At 38.8% G+C, this 23,102-nt stretch overlaps 1 protein-coding gene across 1 annotated transcript in view; it reads left to right on the top strand.

Annotated features, from left to right (window-relative positions):
- Window positions 1-349: 349 nt before the first annotated feature.
- esyt2b (extended synaptotagmin-like protein 2b) overlaps window positions 350-23,102 on the top strand; it is a 29,919-nt gene continuing 7,166 nt past the window's right edge. Inside the window, exons 1-14 of the mRNA XM_062441541.1 lie at window positions 350-757; window positions 4,340-4,381; window positions 4,976-5,110; window positions 5,384-5,460; window positions 6,738-6,810; window positions 11,251-11,340; window positions 14,075-14,130; window positions 18,233-18,353; window positions 19,363-19,539; window positions 19,689-19,771; window positions 20,231-20,279; window positions 20,978-21,067; window positions 21,196-21,291; window positions 21,932-22,033. Of these exons, the coding sequence (XP_062297525.1) occupies window positions 350-757; window positions 4,340-4,381; window positions 4,976-5,110; window positions 5,384-5,460; window positions 6,738-6,810; window positions 11,251-11,340; window positions 14,075-14,130; window positions 18,233-18,353; window positions 19,363-19,539; window positions 19,689-19,771; window positions 20,231-20,279; window positions 20,978-21,067; window positions 21,196-21,291; window positions 21,932-22,033 (1,599 nt within the window). The remainder of the gene's footprint in view (window positions 758-4,339; window positions 4,382-4,975; window positions 5,111-5,383; window positions 5,461-6,737; window positions 6,811-11,250; window positions 11,341-14,074; window positions 14,131-18,232; window positions 18,354-19,362; window positions 19,540-19,688; window positions 19,772-20,230; window positions 20,280-20,977; window positions 21,068-21,195; window positions 21,292-21,931; window positions 22,034-23,102) is intronic.

The raw sequence follows: 23,102 nt of genomic DNA, 5'->3' as shown, positions 1-23,102 counted from the left end.
ATAGCTTACTGTGTGCAGCTCAATTAAGATGTGCTTAGCAGTAGTGAGCAGTAGATGGCGGTATTTTTTACTTTTTTGTTAATGGCTGCACTGGGAGCGCAGTGTTCAGGGTCCCCGTGCACTGGAAATGATCATTCCCAACCTGTGTACAGACAGTGTGAGTGGAGGTGTGGACTGGACTGTCTCTGAACACTAATTCATTCAAGGGAATGCAGTCCGCAGCTATTGGCGTAAACTGAAGTGGTCAATGCCAGCGACTCCTCTGAAGGCGATGGGCTGGTGTGCAGGTGAGCCAACGTGAGAATATCCGCGTTTTCCAATTTGCAGACGGACTCCGGGGCTCAGAGACATGTCCAGAGACAGCATGACAGCTGTACGAGGAGCCCATTCACACAACGCGAGCCCCACAGCGCCCAAGGAGAACGGACACACGGCGCCGATCCCCGCTCCACCCTGCGACAGCTTCACCCATCCCTCAGCGGGGAACACACCCGATGACACCCCGGTGTCCGCGACCAGCGAGCTGACCCACACCTGGGTGCACTTCGCTAAAACATTTGTGCTCATTTTCCCCATTTATGCACTGGGATATTTTGAGTTCAGCTTCAGCTGGCTGTTGATTGGACTTGTTGTGTTTTTCTGGTGGAGGAGAAACACAGGAGGGAAGTACAGTCGACTGAGCCGAGCACTGGCTTTCTTTGACCAAGAGGAGAGAAGTGTCAAGCAAAGTCTTACGACCTCTGATTTGCCATCATGGGTAAGACAAAAATACAGGTGATGAAATAATGTACTGAGCTGTTTCTTTGAAGTGCATGTGGTGTATTTTCGTAAACAATATTTTTGAGTTTCCAGGAAAACAGTCAGCTGACAAGAGCAGGAGTTGAGCTGTAAAGCTGTGATGGAGCAGCTGTCCCCCCACCAGCAGTGACATTAGACCGAGCCCCAGTCTAAATACAGCAGGGTACAATGGTAAACCAGACACCACGCTGGAAAGGAAACATGCCCACAGGGTCCCTGTTATTTTGGGATCCAGACTGCTATCTCTCCTGTAGTAATTCACTCTGTTACTTTGTCTCAGTAAAAGTGTTAGATAACACTGGGGTTCTTGACTTTCTCCCTGTCAGGGTTAGCAGTTTAGTGGTTAGAGTTTTGTTGGGAATCCCCTGAAGCCTCCTCAAGGATCCTCAGAAAGCCCCAGTGTGAAAATCATTAACATAACTTGGACTGTATCTTATCAAGTGCTATCCAAACACATAATATGTCTCAGATGAACATCAAATTGAGGCATTCTGCCATTTGATTGTTTTATATCCAAAGACAAGATTTGTGAGTCTATATGACTAAATAATAACGCTTTAAGAGTCTGCGGGCACACGTGTCTTTTGAAGACGGTGTGTAAAACAGTGTTATTCATTTTGTTAACTGGTGTCTGGGGGAGTCTGATGATGGCAGGAAGAAGGGGAAACAATCCAGAGTGGGTCGGCTTCTTTTTAGTGTGTAATAACTCATACTGTTATTTTCCTTAATGAATGTTATACAGGGCTGATATAGTAGTCGTATTCTATATCCATTGATTCAGCTTTAGGCTACCTGCAGGCTCATGCATCATAACATATCCATAACTTTAGACTGACATAAACTTACTTTAGAATTTATCTCCTGTTGTAAAACTAACAGAGCAATTTAGAGATTTCTGTTTGCTAAAGCATCTTTATAGGGCAGATATGTTTTCTCGGGTTGGATTTGGGGATCAGTGAGAAAACAAATTAGACAGTATTGAACCGAGTTCTACCCAAGCACAAAATACAACTTAACTGAATTGCAAACCGGATCCGAGAGTCACAGCTCAACCAGTTTGTAGTGTCTACAATCTATATCATGTTTCGAGAACAGTTAAAGACCAGTTCTGCTGACACATGCCTGAGAATGCATTGAGGCCATTAAACAGGGATGGAGGAGTGAGATGGGGCACAGTGAGAGCATCCAAGCACATACAGTATATGCGACCCTTGATCATACCTGGGCAAGTCAAATTACACCTTCCAGGGCTTTACAGTAATTGATTAACATGCTCCAGACTGACGAGCTGAGCACATCTCAATGCATTAATACTGTGCTGTGATACGAGGTGGCTCTTAAATCTGAGCAAGAGCCAGTTTCTCCCCACTAGACAGAACTGAATCTTAATTGAGATGGCATTGCTTTCTCCAAACCCTTTTTAGCGGAGTGGCCCCATTCCCAAACGTCTATCACTAAAATGCACTCCTCCTTACTCCAGTTTATATCCTCAGCTGTATTCATCCAGGGTGAGTCATTTTTTGGCTGGTGTTGCAGCTTTTAACACTGCAAGTAACATGCTTGGTTTAATGTCACATGGGCAAACAGCAGCAAAGACCAGAAACTCAGCTCAAGTTCAGTTGCCTGATAGGTGTGCTATTTATAGGAAATCTAGTAGACCTTTAGTAGATGCTCTTGTGTCAGCGTGACTTATAAGAGGTAAGCATTATGTGGGTGACACCAATAGGAGATAAAACTGTTCTGTATATGTCAGCTGAATCTAATAGCTTGTCTTCTGTATCCTGAATGTGGTGCTTTTTTGTATCTTTTCGGGACCCCTAAATAAGATGTCTCATCAATTATTTAATGTGTAATTAATAACAGGTTTGTATTTTGACTTTGTGCTCAGGTTCTGAGCATCTCCTAGACCCTGTGTTTTAATTTTTGGCAGTTTAAATCCATGAAGAAAAACATTAGATGTCTTTTAAGTCAATTACACTTTCAAGATATAAACCCTGATGACTTTTCAGTTTACACCAACTCAGCCTCTGTCGAGTCCCCTCTGCCAGCGCTCAAAAACACATGTCCCTGATTCAATTAACTATTGCTTCACCCAGATTTTCTGAATAAGGTCTTTGTGTCAGGTGTAATAATGAAGCCTTGCCAGTGCCTCTTCAAAGGATTGTATTATTTCCACCTCCTAACAAAACAGCATGCCTGAATCTGTCATTATAGACCAGAACTTTCTGTTCCCCGCCTTCTTGTCACTGCTTTATCCAACTTTGACGTAAACGCTGGATAAGCACTTATGCTGCCGCCATGAGGAATAGTGCTATTCATTGTAGCTGTCGCACCGTATTTCATATCTCACCAGCACTCTGGCCAGTAGCATCAGTTCATCTTGCTCTTCATCTTGCTATTGCGATTAGGGAATAAACACCTTAGATTCAGTGTGATGGAGCTTCTTTTAGCCATGGCAAAGTGGTTTATCTGTTATTTATAAAGATGGTGTGTGCATCGTTGCACACCTTTGTGCACAATAGGCATTTCTTTTACCCTATGTTAAATCAATGTCTTATTTACTCTGGTCTTTCAAGAAGATTAGTCAAACTGGCTCAGGCTCAAAGCACAGATGCAGTATGGAAATGTGAGACTCAGTAAGGCCTTGTGCAGGATTAAGTGCTATTAAATACAGTATTGGATTTTCTTTTGATGCTTCGTATAATTACACATGCACAGTATTATGGTATTCTTAATTCTGTTTTCTAATTCACCTCTAAATCTAACACATTATCTATCTATAATGTTGGTGTTGGTCTTTTAACACAAACAGCTTAAATGCACTTTTCACTATGAGGGAAGAGATGTGTTCTAAGGTTTGCAGTGATTACAGTATATTCATCTCACACCAGCACAAAAGATGATAAAAGAAAGGCCATACAATCCACCCACTCCTGAAGTACAAATGAAAACTGGGGGTAACTTGACACTGGCAAATCAAAAAGTCCCAGCATCAAGCTCTCATGCATTTTCTCAATTAATTGTTCGGTCTACATATCAGGAAATAGTGGAAAAAATGTCTATCTCAATTACCTAGACCCCAAGGTAATGTCATCAAATGTCTAGTTTTATCCGAACAGCAATTCACAACCCAAATATATTTAATTTTCTACAATGTCAGTCAAGGAAAAGCAGCAAATTCTCACATTTGAAAACATTTACATTTAGACATTTGGCAGACGATTTTGTCCAAAGCCAAAGGCAAGATGAGGTTGGGGAAGCTGGATTAAGGGGTTGCTTGTCATTTTTGCTTGAAAAATTAGCTAAAGGATAAATGGTTATCAAAATAATAGATTCATCGCCTAATTGTTATAGCTCTAAATTTAATATTGAAAAACCCCATAATTGTCAAACAAGTCATGCTCACTTCATTTAAAAGTCAGGTTTTCAGTGGTACAAATCTGTCCCTTGAGCTGAATGTGGATTCTGCCTTCAAAACATTGTATTAGCAGGTTTATTGAGACCAACCAAGAGATTATCTGCTCTGTTTTCTCCATTGTAGGTCCATTTCCCAGATGTGGAGCGAGTGGAGTGGCTAAACAAGGTAACGAATTGAGCGGCTGTCTCTTGCATTTGTTTGCTTGAGTGAAGCCGGCCCTCCTGCTTTGTGCAAACCCAGAGTAAATGGGATGTCTGTCGATCTTCTGCACTCTCCCCTTCCCACTGGGCCAGTGAATGTTGCCACACTGTACACTGCAGCACATTGGACTTAACATGCAGCCCTGGTTATATGGCACTGTGAAATGCATTAACCCCAGTGAATCCCCATGGCAACAACCTGGATGTAAATTTAAAAAAAAAAGCACTCATGAATATACATTAAAATGATCTAGATGCAGCCATCAAAATTTCATTTGTTGGTGTCCCTGCTTGATGTGTATGACGCTGACAAGACTCCTAAATAGAATTACAGTTTGAATAATTTAAAGTAACTATATCATTCACTATATGAGCCATTTATCTGAATGAGGTAGCAAGAACAGCCTAAAGATCAAGTTAATCTAATGAACATAATATCCCACAATGTCGCACAGCATATACATGTCTTTTTAGGATTAAAATGTGATGGAGAAAAGACTCAATTTTTAAATTTTGTCCAATCAAGTTCATTCCCTATTTTCTCCCTCTACCCTGTCAGACGGTGAAACAGATGTGGCCCTACATCTGCCAATTCGTGGAGAAACTGTTCCGCGAGACAATCGAGCCAGCGGTGAAGGAGTCCAACGCCCATCTCAGCACCTTCTGCTTCAGCAAGATCGACATCGGAGACAAAGTGAGTGTCACTCAGAGTTCAGGCGTGCTTCTCAGACTGATCATGCTGTGTTGCAGCAGTGACACAACAGGCCTTTAGCAGCAGGTGCCATTGGGACATACATGCATGTCACTGACACATGTGGGCATGCTTGTTTTAAATAGTTTCCATGTAGGGGTCAGGAGAGGGTTGACCTTGTGCTAACCACGTGGAGGTTGGGAAGGGTGTTGGTGTAATATTGATTGGCTGGAGTGTTGCAGTGGTCATAATGGTTTTCCTTCCATTGCGGTGTAGCCACTGAGGGTCAACGGGGTCAAGGTTTACACAGAGAATGTGGATAAGCGTCAGATCATCATGGACCTACAGATCAGGTGAGTCAATCAGATCTGTTCACATCTTTATTCTTTTAAATTTGCAGCTTCTTTCAGTTTCACAGACCTTGAAAATTCTTAAAGGATTGCCGGTGTGAGAGAAATAAAGTAATACAGTTAAAGTTGTAATCCTTAAAGATCCTCTGCAGACATGGATCAAGAAGACATAAAAATACTCCTTCTTCCTCATTAAAAATTCCTATGAATATACAAATAAATCTATTTCAGAAGTTGCTGGACATAAGATGTCTCCTACTTCACTGTAAAGTCCATTCTCAATGTATTTACACTCGAGGTTTCAAGCTTCCACATCACACTTGTGTAAGTTATATACTCGATGACCGCCATGATTGGCTCCAAACTGGTTGTGATGTCACAAATCATGCTTGGAGGTCCACCCCTTAAAATCTGATTTTTGACTCTCCACTTTCAGCAGATGAATGTGAAAACAACCTTCCAACGTTAAACTCTGCACATACATCATTCTGCACAGTAGAATAAACATCCAACTCAGGAACAAAAACAAGTTGAAATTTTTGTCCTGATTGATTTGGTGACACCTTTGGTTGTTTATGGTAATATGGGAAAGGTTCTAACAGTCAGTATGAACAGGAGGAATTATTATGGCAAGGAAAGCATATTTCAGTGTTCATTTGGGCACATGACAGCTGTAAGACTCGAAAAATTGTGAATCTTTCCTTTAACATTATAGCAAATACGCTTTTAACTGAATACAACTGTGTACAGTGCAGACAAACACACGTGTTGTTTTGTGAAAGAAGTCAGCCAGTAAATTACCTCTTACATCCCGCCATGAGCATCAATCAGCAACGCTGGATTACCTGCTGCATCGTTTCCTGTTAATCCCTAGTGTGTAGCTAGGCAATTTGAATTCAGTGTGGCCACTAATGGAAACTACAGTATGGAGAGGTGAGGCTGACCATGAAAAACAGGGTTTGATTTCCTCAACATCTTAAGAATTCTAATGCTACAGTCCCGGAAAATAACAGGCTTTTAAAAATCTAAATATAACTCATTGAGCTCAATAACTTCAGTCATGTCACATTTTTACAAGTAAAACACTCAGCAGGAGTTTCAAAAACAACACCATGAAGTGAATTAATAAAACATGGGAATCTGCATGAGGTCTAAATTTCACCAGTGTCATGTCCTATTCCATCTATCCATTTGAGACTGAAAGGGAAAAAAAGTGAAAGAACCTTCCTGGTACCATCCTGATACAGGATTTTTACCAGACATACTGTTGTTTGTTTCAGCTTTGTAGGCAATACGGAGATTGACGTGGACATCAAACGCTACTACTGCAAAGCTGGTATCAAGAGCATCCAGGTGAGGAAACTCCTTTTCTAGAATAGAATAGAATTTTAGAAGATAATGGAATTGATTAGAATAGAATGGAATTCATTAGAATAGAATGGAATTGATTAGAATAGAATGGATTGGAATGGAATTGATTAGAATAGAATGGATTGGAATGGAATTGATTAGAATAGAATGGAATGGATTAGAATAGAATGTATAGGAATAGAATGGGGAATAGAAAATAATAGAATCGAAAACATAATTCCTAAAAAATCCTAAAACATAATTTAATATTACACACACATACACGCAAACACCTACCCGTACAGATAAATAAAATTAATAAAAGAATGAATTAAAAAAGCAATATAAATAGAAGTAGCATATCAAAACTACTAGTGTACTTTGTACCAGATGCTTTTGCATCTTCTACAAATATTATCAAACCTAATATACAGATATTAACAGTTATTATTGCGCATTTCCTCATTGTAAGGAAATGCTATTCTGGTTGTTAGTCCTGTGCTGTTATGATGATGTTGGGGTGTAGTGGTGGTGGTCGTTTTTGTGGGGTTCAGTTCAGTGATAGCTCTTTGGGCTAAAAAGCTGTTTCTGAGCCTGGAAGTATGGGTTTTTTAAGCTCTGTTGCACCTTCCAGAGGACAGCAGAGAGAAGAGATGATGACAGGGTTGAGTTGCATCCTTCAGAATTCTGCTGGCTCTGTGGAAACAGTGTAATCTGAAGGTGTCTAACAGTGAGGGCAGGGGAAGTCCAAAATAAAGTGACTCAGTGACTTGAGGTAAAGGTCTGCGCTGTCGGCTCTAATTTGAGAGGCTTCTCCAGTGCTGGATGAACAGTCACAGAATAACTTTCTTCTGTGTATAGCTGATAGAAAAATTTAATACAAGACTGAGGCAAAGACCAAGTTCAAAAGTCAAGTTACTTTTAATTCTTGCAAGAAGGAGCAGATCAACAATACACAACCATCCCCGATGGGTCATATAGAAAAATGCTCACCAGGGCAGTCCTGACGAGCCGGTTTTATACTTAACAAAAGTAACAAATCATTCTTGTAAACAATGTTATCAGGGCACCAGGTGCTGGGCTGTTTCTTCTCTGGACCCTCCCGTTCCTTCTCTCCGCGACCTTCACATACTCTTAGTCAAAACAGTTCACAAACACAGGCTTGGAAATTTACTGCTTCTTAACCTTTTAACTTGTGGCCTTTACTCTGTTAATCCTTTAAAAGCAAGAGTGTAGGACAGGCACTTTCAATCTTTATTACATGTCATAAAAATAGTCACGCTAATCATTCTAAACACCTTAAAAGTACGATCAATCAATATAAGACATTAGTATTACTGGTTATAGAGACATAAAATGAATAAGACATTTGTATTTTCCCATCAATAGCATATAAGAACATGATGCTTAAGATATCTGGACAGTAGCCCTTTCCTTTTCAGGTGAAAGTTATTTCTGTGCAGTGACTTTTAAATGTGAACATACAGAAAGCCTCAAAGTCTTATCTTCAGTGGCGAGAAATGTGTGCACTCATACTGATGATGATGCATAAGTACAAGCACAACGACAGAATAATAATGTGTTGTATTTGTAAACAGACATTATGAAATGCTGCACAAGACTGGTTCTCCACTTTTTTTGGGCTTGAAAAATGAAATGAAGCAGTATTTACTTGTGACCTGTTTGTTACAGACATCAGTTAAACCAACAAGTGATTTACTCCTCTCAGATTGTCCTTGCAGGAATGTGTATTGTTATTACTTCCCCATCCCATTTATTGACCCCTCAGATTTATTATGCAGGTTTATTATGAGGTTATATAGGTTATTTTATAAGGTTGTGTTTTGTTTTACTTCTCTACAGAACTGTTAAGGTGATAAAATAGTACAGAGAGGTAAAAGTAAGAGTGTAGATAAGGTATAAGACTTTACCTTACGTTATAATGATGTTTAATCTGAAATATTAACATAATTTAAAAAAAAATAGCTTATTTATATATGACACTTAAAAAGATTTCCTTTCTCTGTAGTGCCTGAATCTGTGCTTTGTTGTTCTTATATGTCCTTGACCCCTTTGTGTGTTGCCGCAGTGGAACGCGGCAGGCAGAAAAAACAATCAGTGTGCTTCCTTGGAGACCGAGTGCTGTTAAGTCTTTCCTCTGGAGACGTTTGTTTCTCCCTGCCCCTATTATGTAACTCAGGCAGACCTACATATCTCTCCAGCTCATTATCATCCGCTAATACATTAGTCCCATCGCTCCTTGAGGTGGTTTACATTACACAGAGCAGGTGCGTTTGACTCAATGATAACACTGAGATTACTGATGGCTTTGTGAAGAGTAGGGTTCAACGCTGGCTGATATCTTTTATTTAGCAAACTGTCATGTGGTACCATCACTGTGATAGAGGTCCTCTTTGCTACAGCTATTGTAAATAACAGGTTTGTTAAATCTGTCAATAAATGACAGATTTACACATACAATCATTTTTAGCTATGCTAGTGGTCGGTCAGTCAACCATGACAGCTGCTGAATGTATCGCCATGCAATTTGGTACAGACATTTCTTGTTCCCAGATGATGAATCATAGTAACATACATACATTCTTCATTTATTCTAGGGAAATGAAAATGCCACAGCAGTCACCCGACATTAATCAAATCAAATCAAAAGTAAAGAGGCAAAAAAGGCAAAAGAAACACATGTAATTAAAGGGTAATTTATATGCATTCAAATATAAATATGAAGATATTATGAATACAACAAATGTTACACATTAATACTACAAACGAATGCATAAATTATATACACTCAAATGTAGATGTGACTGTAAATGTCTCTAAAACTATTGAATAGGTTGCAATAGAATTTGGTAATTACCTATGAATTTAAGCATTATTCATTTAGGGACATTAACAGTTTAAAGTTTTAATTTGTTCAATACTTTGATTAATGACCAAAAACCTGCTAAACTAACACTTTGGGCTTAGTGCTTTTATCAAGTTTTACCTATTGCGCTAAACTAAGATGATAAACATGGTAAACACTATACTGTACTGTATGTGCTAAACATCAGCATGTTCAGCATTGCCATTGGGTATAAGTGTGTTAGTATGCTGATGTCAGCGTTTGACTCAAATCCCAGCAGTGCCTATCTCTTTATACATCCATTGTGTCTAAATGGTGATTAAAGCCAGACAGAGCTGCTAGCATGACTGTAGCGTCTTACTCTTGTTCTTTTATAATTGAATCCATATTTTAAGCTCTGTCTATCTTGGTGTTTGCCTGGTAGCCAGTTGCTGATACTATCATCCTTCAAGACACATTTAAGATGAAATCTTCAGATGTGCTCATTGTTAAGTGCTAATTAGTGTTAGACTAAGTAAACATGGTCAACATTATACCTGCTAAATGTTTTATTGTTTATCAGTGTTTTACTGTTTTATCACTTTGTAAAACACTTTGACTTACTTCTGTACTATACTGTGCTTTATAAATAAAGTTGACTTGATTAAACATCAGCATGTTAGCATTAAGCTCAAATTACAGCTGAGGCTTAATGGCAGCCTCACAGCATGGCTATAGACTCTTAGTCTTGTTCTTTTATAAGTGAATCAATTATTTAAGATCTAATCATTCTTGTGTTTGACTGTGGGTCACCTTCCTCATTAAGACATTATTATTTCTGAAGACAGTTAAGTCAATACTGCAATAAATATACAATGTACCACTATTTTCTAAAGCTAGAAACAAGAAAAATGACACACGATGGAACTTCTTGTGCAAATTCTTGCACCCAAATGAAATGTGAAGGCTGTCATTGTCCAAGGACCAGATTTTATCTTGCAGATGACAAACTGAAGGATCATTTTTTTCCTCTTTTTTTATTTTCAGTGTAATAATGTTTTTAAAAAATCACTAATTGAACTTTCCTTGGCCCCAGAAATAATTCAAGATGTTAAAATTATTGTGGTGGCAATAAAAGCTCCATCCAAACACTAAAAGAGTTTTATTAATATTGTCACATCAGATGCTATTCTACAAGCTACATTCAGGATCCACTTACATTTATTCCTGAAAATACAAATATAGCTTTAAAATTAATGCATTGGTGCTAGAATTTAAACATCCTATGATGCCTGGTTTGGATTAGAGCAGCTGGTAAGATCCACATGACAGGTCTAAAGCATATAATCCTTGTAATTGTCATAATATGTTATGGAGAAGGTGGAGGATGACACAGGCAGGTGTGAAGTCAGGCTGCGATCGAGTTTCCAACCTGTCATGTGCTACAGCAAACAGCTCCACCGCTAAGGAATGTCAAGGGCCAGCAGGGTGTGAGCTCCGTTTAGCTCTCTCTTTTTGTACTGAAGTGTGTATGTGTATGTGTGTGTGTGTGTGTGTGTGTGTGTGTGTGTTAATGTGTTCCTCTTTTGTTTCCATAGATCCACGGTGTGTTGAGAGTGGTGATGGAACCGTTGCTGGGCGATATGCCTCTTGTTGGAGCTCTGTCTCTGTTCTTCCTCAAGAAACCAGTAAGTCCAGATAATATGACATTGATGAATTCAATTAAACCTGTTTAATAAAGAAGGTATCTCCTTAATCTTTTTCAGCATGGTGCAGCACAATACCTTCTCAGCTCTGTGCTGTTATTTGACCTGATATTTGAAAAGAAAACCTTTACACTTTATGATTTCTTTCTCTTGTTCTCTGTAGCTGCTTGCTATTTTTGGCAAGGCTGGCCTCATTCAGTGAATATCACAAATGCCAGTGTCTGTCCTGATTATCTGTTGTCCAGCAGTTTGGTTCTCAGTGTATTTTATATCCTCAATAAATGTTGTAATATGCTAATAATGCACAACATAAAATGAACAGGTTTCTGATTTCAGGCTGGATTTTAAATGATGATAGCTTTAGTTAGATAATGATTTTCTTACATTTCACAGTGTCAAAATCCTGTTTAATTTCAGTCTGCTCTTTAATTGCATACATCACTTTACATCATTTGCGTTTAACATTTCCACTTGCTTGCATATCCAATATTTCCAGTGCACACATCAATCTCCCCCTCAACCCCTGTGCAGAGCCACTGCTGCACAGTTAAAAAATATTTGACCGATTTATACTAAATGGGAGGACCCAGTGGAACCATAGCAGCGCTTTAAATAGCTGCAGATCAAGCCAGCCCTACTTGTGCAGATTTCTGTACCCTAGGCACTCAGTTAAAGCTCAAGGTGGATATACTGGGAGGCTGAAGGGTGAAGGCAGCAGCTCAGTTTGTAAATCTTGGTGTTGTCCCACACACACACACACACACACACACACACACACACACACACACACACACACACTTATCCATCTCGATAGCTCACTCTTGCTTGTAGATGAAGGATTTTATATTAGTAAACTGAAGGAGAGCGAAAATAAATTGCAAAAGCAATTTTGTTCAAAACATTTTTTTAAAAACCCAAACAAAAATGAATGACATTATGTACCCTGAACAAATAACTCATCGTTCTTCTCACAGTGCATCATAAAAGGCCTGATCCTGAGTGCCAAATGAAATAGAAACATTTCCAGACCATAAGAGGTCTTGGCCATGTCAGGCTGTACTGAATGATCACATCAATATGACTCAGAGCAGCGTAGTATAAATAACAAAGATGCATCACATTCTGCAGTGAGACCTCTAAAGAGATTTTATTGCTCTGTCTAACAAACACTTCATGAATTGACTTATGAAACAACATAATTCCAAAAGTGGAGAGTATCTATTTTCACTGGTTATAGGCTACTGTGATATAATGAGTCTTTACATTGTTTCCTAATGAATCTATAGATAAAGCTATTTTTCTTTAATCAATTAATCTTTAGGCTGTAAATTGTTCAAAATAAGTTCCCATAGTCATAACTGATTGATGTCACTCTCATGTCTGTCCATTAAATATGACTGGAAACAGCTAGCGCAACTAAGATAAGCAGTGGCAGTAGCTTCATATTTATCATGACATCAATCTTTAATTATGACTCTAGAAACTAATTAGTCATAATATTTGACATTTTATAGCCTAAAGATCAATTTATTAATCGTTTTTTAAGATTAACTATTTATCAAATGTATCATCAGTTAGTTTTTGTTTGGCTGATTGATTTAGTGAGCTTTAGTTGCAACTGGCTATTTTCTTAGAGAACCAAATACAACAAGAGTCTTTTAGCCACCGAAGTGAATGGTAGTACAGGCAGGAGTGTGTTCACCATGTTCCCACGACACACAGACAGCTAGCCACGTAATTCACAGCCCTGCAGTGCTCCTCTCTTCTTTGCAGCGATCAGTGCATCTGCTGCATTGTGAGCAACTCAGGGAGGAAAGTAGGGTGGGAACAGCTCATTAAGAAAACGCATCGAGACCAGGTCCCTCAGCTTGGAGGCAGAAACAGATCAAAGGAAACTGAGAGGCAGTGTCAGTCTGCCTGTATCTCAGGTCTCAGCTGACATCTCTTTGACTTATTGTCTTTTATCATGTCTTCCTTGATCCAAATTTCACATCTCAGGTGCCAGTTTTTTTAAATCAGAAACAGAAAGAAGCAGGTGTATAATTGTTTCAGTTTTTTAAGTCATTAATGTTTTTTGTAAAGACTGCTACTTAAGAAGAAAATAAAAAAAGCAGATTGCATATGACCTCATTAAAACCTGAAAACTAATGAGATCCTAGAGGGCAGTTGCTGCTTTTATAAATATTTCAGTAAGCCAGGTGTTTTTGTCTTTTCCATGCATGGATCTGTGTTTTCAGTCCTCTTGCTGTGGCTCATAAACGGTTGCTAAATGGGACAAACTGAAATGGAAAAAATAAAAACATAAAAAACAATGAACATACACATCTGATGCCACAATGTTTATTCTTTTTATATACAGTATTAGAACTGGTGTGCAGTCTAAAGCCTTTATTAAAGTGACATAACCTCCAGCTGGATAAGTCACATTTTTTCTTATATAATTAATAGTGCATATAAACATACAGTAGGTACGGTAGTGCTTTGTATTTCAAATGGACCATAACTGTAGTTAGTTACCCACAAAACTTTTGATTTATTTTTGTTTTGCTGCAACTTGTGTCAGACTCTGTGTCTCTGCTGTTATTAATCTACACTGTTTGTTGGCCAGAAAACAAGTAGCCAAGTGGTAAGTGTGGCTCAGGGGGCATGAAACAATACAGCCATTCTTACATTCTGAATAACTGGTATGCTCTCCCTTTCTTTTTCTTCTTTTTAGCTTCTAGACATTAACTGGACAGGCCTCACCAACATTCTGGACATTCCTGGTCTCAAGTAAGTCAGTCTAAAACTTGCTTGTCTTGCTGCTTGTGAAGATGTCTTTGTCTGTAAGAGAGGAAAGTAAATGAAAGTTGAGATTGCAGCTAGATTTGCAGTGTTTAGTTGCAGGAAACTGGACACACGTCTACTGTTCTTCTGATCTATATATATACTCATCTTACAGTACTGTATAACTGTGACTGTGATGTGACATGCTATGGACGGATGCGTCTTTTTTCCTGTGAATCACTTTGCAAGTAAGCTAGCAATAATGTAAGCACACATTTCTGTGAATAGCCAGATTAAGATAATGATCTAACTGGACAGAAACAGGTCATAGCAGGAAATGTTCCTGTTCACTGTTTGTGGACTGTTTCTCATCTCATTCTTTCCTATCTTGTCTCGCTAATATTAAATGTCTTTCCCCTCTGAGCTGTGTGAGACGAGCAGAGAGGAAGTGGATGTCTATTAAGAGTCGCTAACAGCCCGACACATCTACTCACTGCTTTCTCAAGCGGTTCATGCATCATTTACACCCCTAAATAAAGTGACGCATGTACTGTATGCTGCATGTGATTTTCCTGGATTACAGCTGCTTGTTATATACCCTGGTGATGTGGACAGACATGTTGACACAGGCGGAGCTCAGTGGCCGGTGTCTTTTTGCCCTTCTGTTGGGTCTTCAGTGGGGGGTGAAATGGATCCACGTAGCTTGTGCAATGCAATATGTGTGTGTGGGTGTGTTGGTGAGGGTTGGGGGTGGGGGGCACGTGACAAGAATGGTTAGCTGGTGGTGTATGAGAGCCCCAGATGGTGAAATCATAGTGGCAGCTACAGAGTTCCTGGCAGTGTCAGACAGACAGTGTCAGCTGCCTGCTTGAGGGTTTGCCCAGTGTGTCGCTCTTAAACCCTGTTGTTATTATTACTTTTTTTATTATTATTGTTATTATGCAACAAATGTCTTACTCTTACTAATTGAAGTTGGTTTTTAGAATAGGAATCAAAACAGGACTGAGTCTACAGCCATGCTAGCCGCTCTGTGAGGCTTTACATACACATAAGTTATGCATGTATTTTGTCATTAATAATACAGTAATGGTTGTATATTGTATATGGTTGTAAATGAAGGGATCACCACAGTGATTACAATTTATCTTTAGGCGGGCATGGATGTCTGTACCAAACTATATGGCGATCAGTCCAGTTGTTGTTGAGATATTTAACTCAAAACCACAATATCAACCTCATGGTGGCGCTAAAGGAAAAGTTAGGGGATCATCAAGAGTATTAGGGCTCCTTGTCTAGATCATGAATCTATCCACCAGATGTCGAGATATTTGAGCTGCTGGTAGTCCTAGTGCTGTGTAAAATCTTGTGGCAATCCATCAAATAGTTGTTAAGATATTTCTGTCTGGACCCACCAACACTGTCACCATGCCACTAGTGTTGTTAAAAACATTGTGTATCAAACAGTGATGGAAATTTGTCTTAGACAGAGCACATGAGTGAGTAAAAAAGAGTGTCATACTGCACGTTGTATGGTATCACTGTGCATGCGCAGTCAGCAGTGCTGCCATAAAATAATTAAACAATGTACTTTCATTAGCATGCATGCACAGACACAAGCAGGTACATGGCAGCGTCTCATTTGTTATGCCAGGGGAACAACAGAAACGCAGCAATAAGCACTGGTGCAGCAGGGATCCCTTTACGCTCTCAGTCCTCAGCTGGAGAGTAGCTCTGCCCGTGATCAGCCCCCCTCTAGAGAATCATGATGTCTCTTATCGGCTCACGGAGAAGAGCTGTAGCCTGCCGTTTCATTGGAAGATAAACTGAGGATTGATCAAATGACTGTTTCCCCTGGCTCCAGAGAAACACAGCCAGTTGTATTGAGTTTATTTCATTGGAGTTTTTGTCAACCCTCTGTGCTGCTTCAGTATTGCTTAACAGTTTATTTTTTAAAGCAATTTAACTTGTTTTGCAGGACAGTGCTGAAGGAAATTGTGTAATAAAGTTATGGCCTCTTTTACTTTTTTCAGATTTCTGAGGAGATTTTGACATATTAACAAAGTTACCTTTATTTCAGGTTGCATTGTTGTAATTAACTGCAGGTATTTATAAAATTGCACTTAGTTTGGGATTTGGCAACTGATTCACAACTGATTCTGTAATCTTGATCATTATCTATTAAATAAAGCCAATTTAGCACCACTGTTTGCTATGAAATGTCTAATAGCTGCTAGCAATTGATTAATTACTGACATTTTGGTGGTTTGACATTTGGAAATTAATTAGAATTTAAATTCTTTCACAAATTGATGCCTGGTTTTTAAAAAAAAAAAGAAGAAGAAGAAAAACAGGTTTACACATTAAGATCATGTTCGGTGAATGAGCTGCTTTCAGCCTTAAGGATCAGATTATATTTAGCCTGTATTTGTGAGGATCAGGAGTGCTATGCTGGATGTGTAGAGCCGTTGTGAGCATAGTAATTATGTGAATAAAAGTCAAAATCAACTACAGAAACAGTGAAGTTGAAAAAACAGTTTCAGAGATCAAAGGCTCTTAACCTTACAGCATTTATACATTGCAGTGTACATTGTAAGGCCTCAATTTCATATCTTTTTCATATTTTTAGAGCCAGAAGTGACCATATTTGGACAAAGGGGTGGAGCTGACCCTAGCTGCTAGCTTCTAGTTTGGTTAGCATGGTTAACACAGTACATTTACACTCTATGGTTAACTTTGATAATGCTAATGGTAATGCTAATTTACACTTGTGGAAAATAGGCTTAAAACCAGTGAAGCTAAATGTACTTACCAGAGAAACTGAACAGTCGACTCTAGAGGCTTCATTAATACAAACAAGACTTTTTTAGTTGACCAAAATGTTACAATTAACTTTCATGAACTGAAAACACTGCCTATACTCTGTGACTCTAGAGTTATGGCATGGTTATGTTACATTATCAACATTGTCGTGATGGTAGCGACTTGTCAATCAAAAGGTAGTCACACCCTAAAGCATACCCTGCTTTATCGTCTGTTGTACTCTGTTGTAAATGGAAACATAACTTACAAAATAACATCATGCTGTATTGAAGAAGGCTTGAAACTAGCGAGTGAGACCATTTTCTCATAGACTTCCATAGATTCAGATTTATTTTTGCCACCAGTGAGATGCCCCTTGCTGGCCATTACAGAGAATGCAGGTTTAAGGCACTTACTGTAGGCATTGGTTTTACTTATCAGATCGGGAGCTACCTGCTTTTTTGGAAGTAAATATTCTTGTTTTGGGCTGAGACTCTCAGCGACTATTAAGTTATCTGAAAGCATCCTGGGCCTAATTCAACAAGACATACAGGATGGGAGTTCTCTTTATTTGTAACATCAATTACATGTGGGCTTTCAGGGCTGCTTTACGTTGCTACATTGGTGGGCAACTAGAAGGCACAGGGGAAAGGTACATCTGCTCTTGTATAATGCTAAATGTCCAATTTATTAGGCTACCTAATCAACCAACTATGTTGTTGTATCTCACATGGTGACATCAGTGTTTTCTGCAGCTCATTTTAAATGAGTTAATTTTTTTAATTTAGCCTGTGTGTTTTAGAGTCCAAATTTCAAGAACACTTCCCAGGAGTAACTCAGAAGGTTTTATTAGAGATATGTAATACACACTATGGTGTATGGACAGTTGTTCTGTAATCACAGCTGTTTGTCTTTAAGAGACAACCTGAGCAGTAACACAATTTTTTGCAATTCCATTTTTTCTAATCATGATTTGACTGCAATTTTACAACTGTTCTGCAGCAGCTGAATCATGGTGGTTATGCCATTCGCTACCCTCAGTGTTATTGATGTCACGCAGCATTGAATCATTAGTGGATCAGATAGACATTCAGAGGTTTGGCTAGCAGCAGCAACATGCTTGAATTGACTCCAATTTTCCAACTATCTTCAACATGTGAAGCAGAAATGTACTAAGCTGAGATTAAAGGAGAATATTTATAACCCAAGGGCACCCTTACTGTCGTTTAAATAATTCATTGCTTCATTCTGTTTATCGTCCTTTTCCCCTTTCTCTCAACCCCATCCTCCCTTCTTCCTGTCCCTACAGTGGCTTCTCTGACAGTCTGATTCAAGACGTTATCTACAGTTATTTGGTATTACCCAACCGTATCACTATCCCACTGGTTGGGGATATGGAACTGGCCCAACTACGCTTCCCCATGCCAAAGGTACCAGCGCAGCTTGAAACCACATCAATTACAACATGAACTGGTTTAATACGCGTCTTCAAACTGAATGCTTTATAGTCAGTAGATGAATGTCTGTGATAGTCACACGTCTCATGGGATGTTGTGTGAGATGTGTTTCACAATTCTGTTTGTAATAAAATCAAGTAGTAAACAGGGTTTTATAAAAGGAGAATGAAACAGAAACAACCAAAGCTGCTTTCAAGGGTTTGTGTCTTGTACTGATAAACTTGTTTCTCTGCAAGCAGCAACTTTGTTAAGGTTTTACTGCTTTGTTTATATTTAATTATATTTTAGGTTACATGTATTGTATAGATAGAAACTCCTTACTCAAAGTGATATGGAGTGACATTAGTTGATTGATTGATTAGCAGATTGGAAGAAAATGTATCAACAATCTCTTATCTCTGTTTTGTATCACTGTAATTTCAATGCATTTGAGTTTTAAACTGTTGGTCAGATAAAACTGATGACTGAAAATCAACAGATCAATTTAGAAAAATTGATATTTGCAGCCCTGGCTGAAAGCACTGTTTACGTAAACGCACACAGCCTGGTTTTTGACTGTGTCATAGTCTGGTCAAGAAAAAGTTTTTAAAAAGGAAAGTGGAAGTTGTTTGATTAAATGTTCTCTACTTCCAGTTTGCATGCAAACAAATATTGACACACACATTCACATTTTATTATGATGTACAACACGTATTACCATAGAGATTGCATTTTGCATTTCTTTGTCCTGCAATCATTAAATTAAATTAAATGACTACTATAGGAAATCCAATAAAATGTGAATAAAATATGCAGTCAATACAAATATTTTGTTACGCACTAGCTCTGGGAAGAAGCCACAGGTTTCTCTTGCAGTGACTAGTAAATAACAAGTAGTCACATCTCATCTCATCTACTCTAAGTCCACTGTGGCCTTGAAGTGTCAAACACTGCTATGTCAGAGCTGATCCCCCTTAACACTCTGATCTGCCTGTCTTCACAGGGAGTCCTGAGGATTCATTTCTTGGAGGCTCAGGATCTGGAAGGGAAAGATAAATTTCTCGGTGGGCTGATCAAGGGAAAATCTGACCCCTATGGCATCCTGCAGATCGGCAACCAACTGTTCCAGAGCAAAACGGTCAAAGAGAGCCTCCATCCCAAATGGAATGAAGTTTACGAGGTGACACGTTTGGGGATGCCTATGGGGGGTTTGAATGTTTACAACACTAGCATTGTAAATAATGAAAATTAGTCAGTCTCATTAACAAAGGTATGTGCCTATTGATTGGCCTGTTTGAACAAGCATCAATATGTCCATGTCTTCATCAGGCATTGGTGTATGAGCACTCAGGTCAACACCTTGAGATTGAACTGTTTGATGAGGATCCAGACAAGGATGATTTCCTGGGGAGGTGAGCCTTTCTCATTTCCTGCTCTGCTCTGATCTTATCACACAAACAACTTCTGTTTTACCTCAGCAGTGTGACTGATAGTTTGGAACAAGCTTTTTATGAAACTGGCAAGCTACGTATACACATTAATCTCAAACTGCAGGGATCTGGTTTGGTATTGCATATTGTATCTTAGACACAATGTTAAAACCTGGGGAAATGATGTGAAGAAAATGATCTGAGCTAATAGACATCAGTTGAAGTGAAGAGAAGGTTGTATCTCATATTTCTGAGCCCAAGGGTGAAGTCCATTGATTTTGTCCCAAGGCTGTAACACTACAGCTCCACGCTGACACCACACAGCAGCCGGTCAATAACTGGACCCCCTCTGATCAGATTAATTGGTGTGATTTCTCTGCTTGTTGTTTGCTGACTAAATTTGGGTAATTAATTTGGGTAATTAATTGTCATTATTGGCAGCCTGATGATAGACATGACTGAGCTGCACAAAGAACAAAAGGTTGATGAGGTAAGACATATGTATGCTTATTACCTTTATCCATTTAATTAGACGTTTATACATGACATATCATGAAGGATTACTTCAACAATATTGAGAAATGGCCTTATTTGTGTTCTTGTTAAGAGTTAGATGAGGAGATTGATTACAGGGGGATTGATTACACAATAAATATTAACATATTTAATTAAAGTATCAACTACATCAAAACACTAAAAAACAGACTTTTATAGGGTTTTATAGCTTTTCTGTTTCTACTGTAAGTAACAATTGCCATAATTATTTTAAAGTTTATCAGGTGAAATGTGTCATTGCTGCTGTGGTCAATAACACCAAATAAAATGAAATAAAGAATGATAGATCCTGTAATTCACCTAGGCACATACATCCTGCCAAAAGCTTTCACAATGTGAACAGTCCCAAAATAAATGAGTGGCAGCTTTATTTGAGTCCATAGCTGCTTATTTACAGTATAGTCATGAGATAAGTATTGATCTTCTCATGTAACTATCACCAAGACAGTGAGTAAGCATTTTTCCAAAAATGTCTAACTATTCCTTTAAAACAAATTGTATCTAGGCTACTCTTTTAGGGCTTTCAGATCCTACAGGTTTTTGAAATCATTTTTTAAAGTCACTAATTGCAAAAATTAGTAATTAGCCCTTAATGACTCAACTTAACCTTAATGTTTTGGCATGTTGTTGCAGTGGTTTGACCTGGAGGAGGCTCCAACTGGGAAACTTCACTTAAAACTCGAGTGGCTGTCTCTGCTCTCTACTCCCACAAAGCTGGATCAGGTACATGACTAAAAAATAAGAACCACAAAAGCAATAACAATGTTTATGTACTGGCTGTTGTCAGCGGAGGTTTGATACTTTTCAGTCATGTTTTCTGACTGGTCTTGGTATCTCTTCTGTCCAATCAGGTACTGCGGAGCGTGCGTGCAGACAGAAGCCTGGCCAATGATGGGCTATCGTCAGCGCTGCTGGTGGTGTATCTGGATTCAGCAAAGAACCTGCCAGTAGGATACTGCAATGTTTACTTAATAAATGATGCTGGCAATGCTATTGTTCTGTTGCTAAAATATAGCATCAAGGAGGCTTCTTTTTTTCCAGCCAAAGCATACACACCACATTAAGCAACACTCTGAACCAGTTTTGAAAGAGATGCCAGTGCAGCACTCTTCTTTAAATGTTCTTATTATTGGTTCAGTGTGCAGCAATGCTCCACTTGTCTGTTACCATAAGGCTTAATGCTTTGTGACACTTGAATGACTCCTTCAATTTGCTTTCCATGTTTTTTGAAATTTGAAACTAATAGCCATGGCAGGTTTTTTTTTTATTATCCAAAATTATGCGTATTACTCAAAACCTGGCCATGAAAAACATAACTTTACATTATGGATTCAGCCTACAGCTCCACGTGAGTCAACATGTCAGCAAGTTGTATGACATAAATCATACTGCTCGGAAACTCTGTCTTACAAACAAAAAGATGTTGAGCCTCCAGAATTCAGAAGCCCAGTAATACATATAAAGATGCTAGAGTTCTCCACTCTAACTTCAAACATCTAAATTCAGTTACAATATGATAGTTGTCTTTTTAGCCATCTCAGTCATAACTCCACCTTCTTCCCTTCATTGTCTCTCCTGTTTACCAAGAGCGTCTTCACAGGCAGCTTAGGCTGTGGAAACTTAAGTGAGAGGAGAGCATCTGGCCTAGTCTTTTGTGAGAGCAATGCCTCAGAGTATAAGACAATATGTGTGAGTCCACCTGAATTTTGCATCCTGAAAGTGTTAGCATTAGCAGTGTGCAATGATGTGGGTTGAACAGTAACAGGAGCCTTTAAATCCTGCATCTTAAAGCATGACAGGTGTGCACGGTTTCATCGTAATGACTAATGAAATTTATTCAGAGTGCATAATAACCATTAACATGAAGAAGACACTTCAAAACAGAGGACTCAACCAAGCAAGCAGCAGTATGGTAGAATATATATTCAGTAAAAAGGGCTTGCTGGCAGAGCTCATCATAATCTCTGCCAGTATTAGTGAGCCAATTAGTGTGTAACTGTACAGAGACCGATAGACTGGCTTGTTAAAAAAGTTGCAGTGTCTCAAACCAGTTCCCTGTAGGAAATTCTCTCATTATCCTGATTTGTGTTTTCATTGCTAGCTCCCTGTAGTGGCTGCAATAGCAGCTTTTTTTGCTAATTTTATGGTTCATTTCATTCATGTATCGGTACATACTTTAATTCCATTTTTCTGGGTTTTTCTCTTGCCTCACAACCATACTGAATCACTCACGTTCTACTAACTGTGGGTGTGATTTTCTCCCCCAAATCTCCTTGTGGTTGAAAGAGCAACCTGTCAGATTTCACCTATGATGGGTTGAAGCAAGTCTCAGTCTTTAAGGCCCTGAAGGTAAAGTGGGAAAAATGGATTTGCATGTACAGATCACACCACGTGTCCCAAGTGCACCATCCAACATCATGTGTTTGTGCTGGATATTAAACAAGCAGAGTGACCTGGGTTTTTAAAAGAATGTGCATGGAGATGGATTCTGTCTTGGATTGTGCTGTACACTTTTTTCTTATTATTTTTGTAATGATAAAGTAATTTTTCACGTTCCTGAACTCGTGATCTTGCATGCAAGTCTAATATTGTGAAAGAAAAGATGTTGCCGCTCTTTCAGCATTCATATTGAAATAGAAATTGTCATTCTTGTGCCAATCCAATAATCCCCACATACACTTGTTTTTGGCATTGCAATATAATTGAGCACAAGGTTTTTCAACAGAAAACCTACTGAGCAACGCAGTTTGGGGAGCCA

The sequence above is a fragment of the Scomber scombrus genome, chromosome 20 (genome assembly GCF_963691925.1).
Source record: "Scomber scombrus chromosome 20, fScoSco1.1, whole genome shotgun sequence".
In the NCBI taxonomy this organism is placed as follows: Eukaryota; Metazoa; Chordata; class Actinopteri; order Scombriformes; family Scombridae; genus Scomber; species Scomber scombrus.
This window is presented reverse-complemented; position numbering and strand designations above follow the sequence as displayed.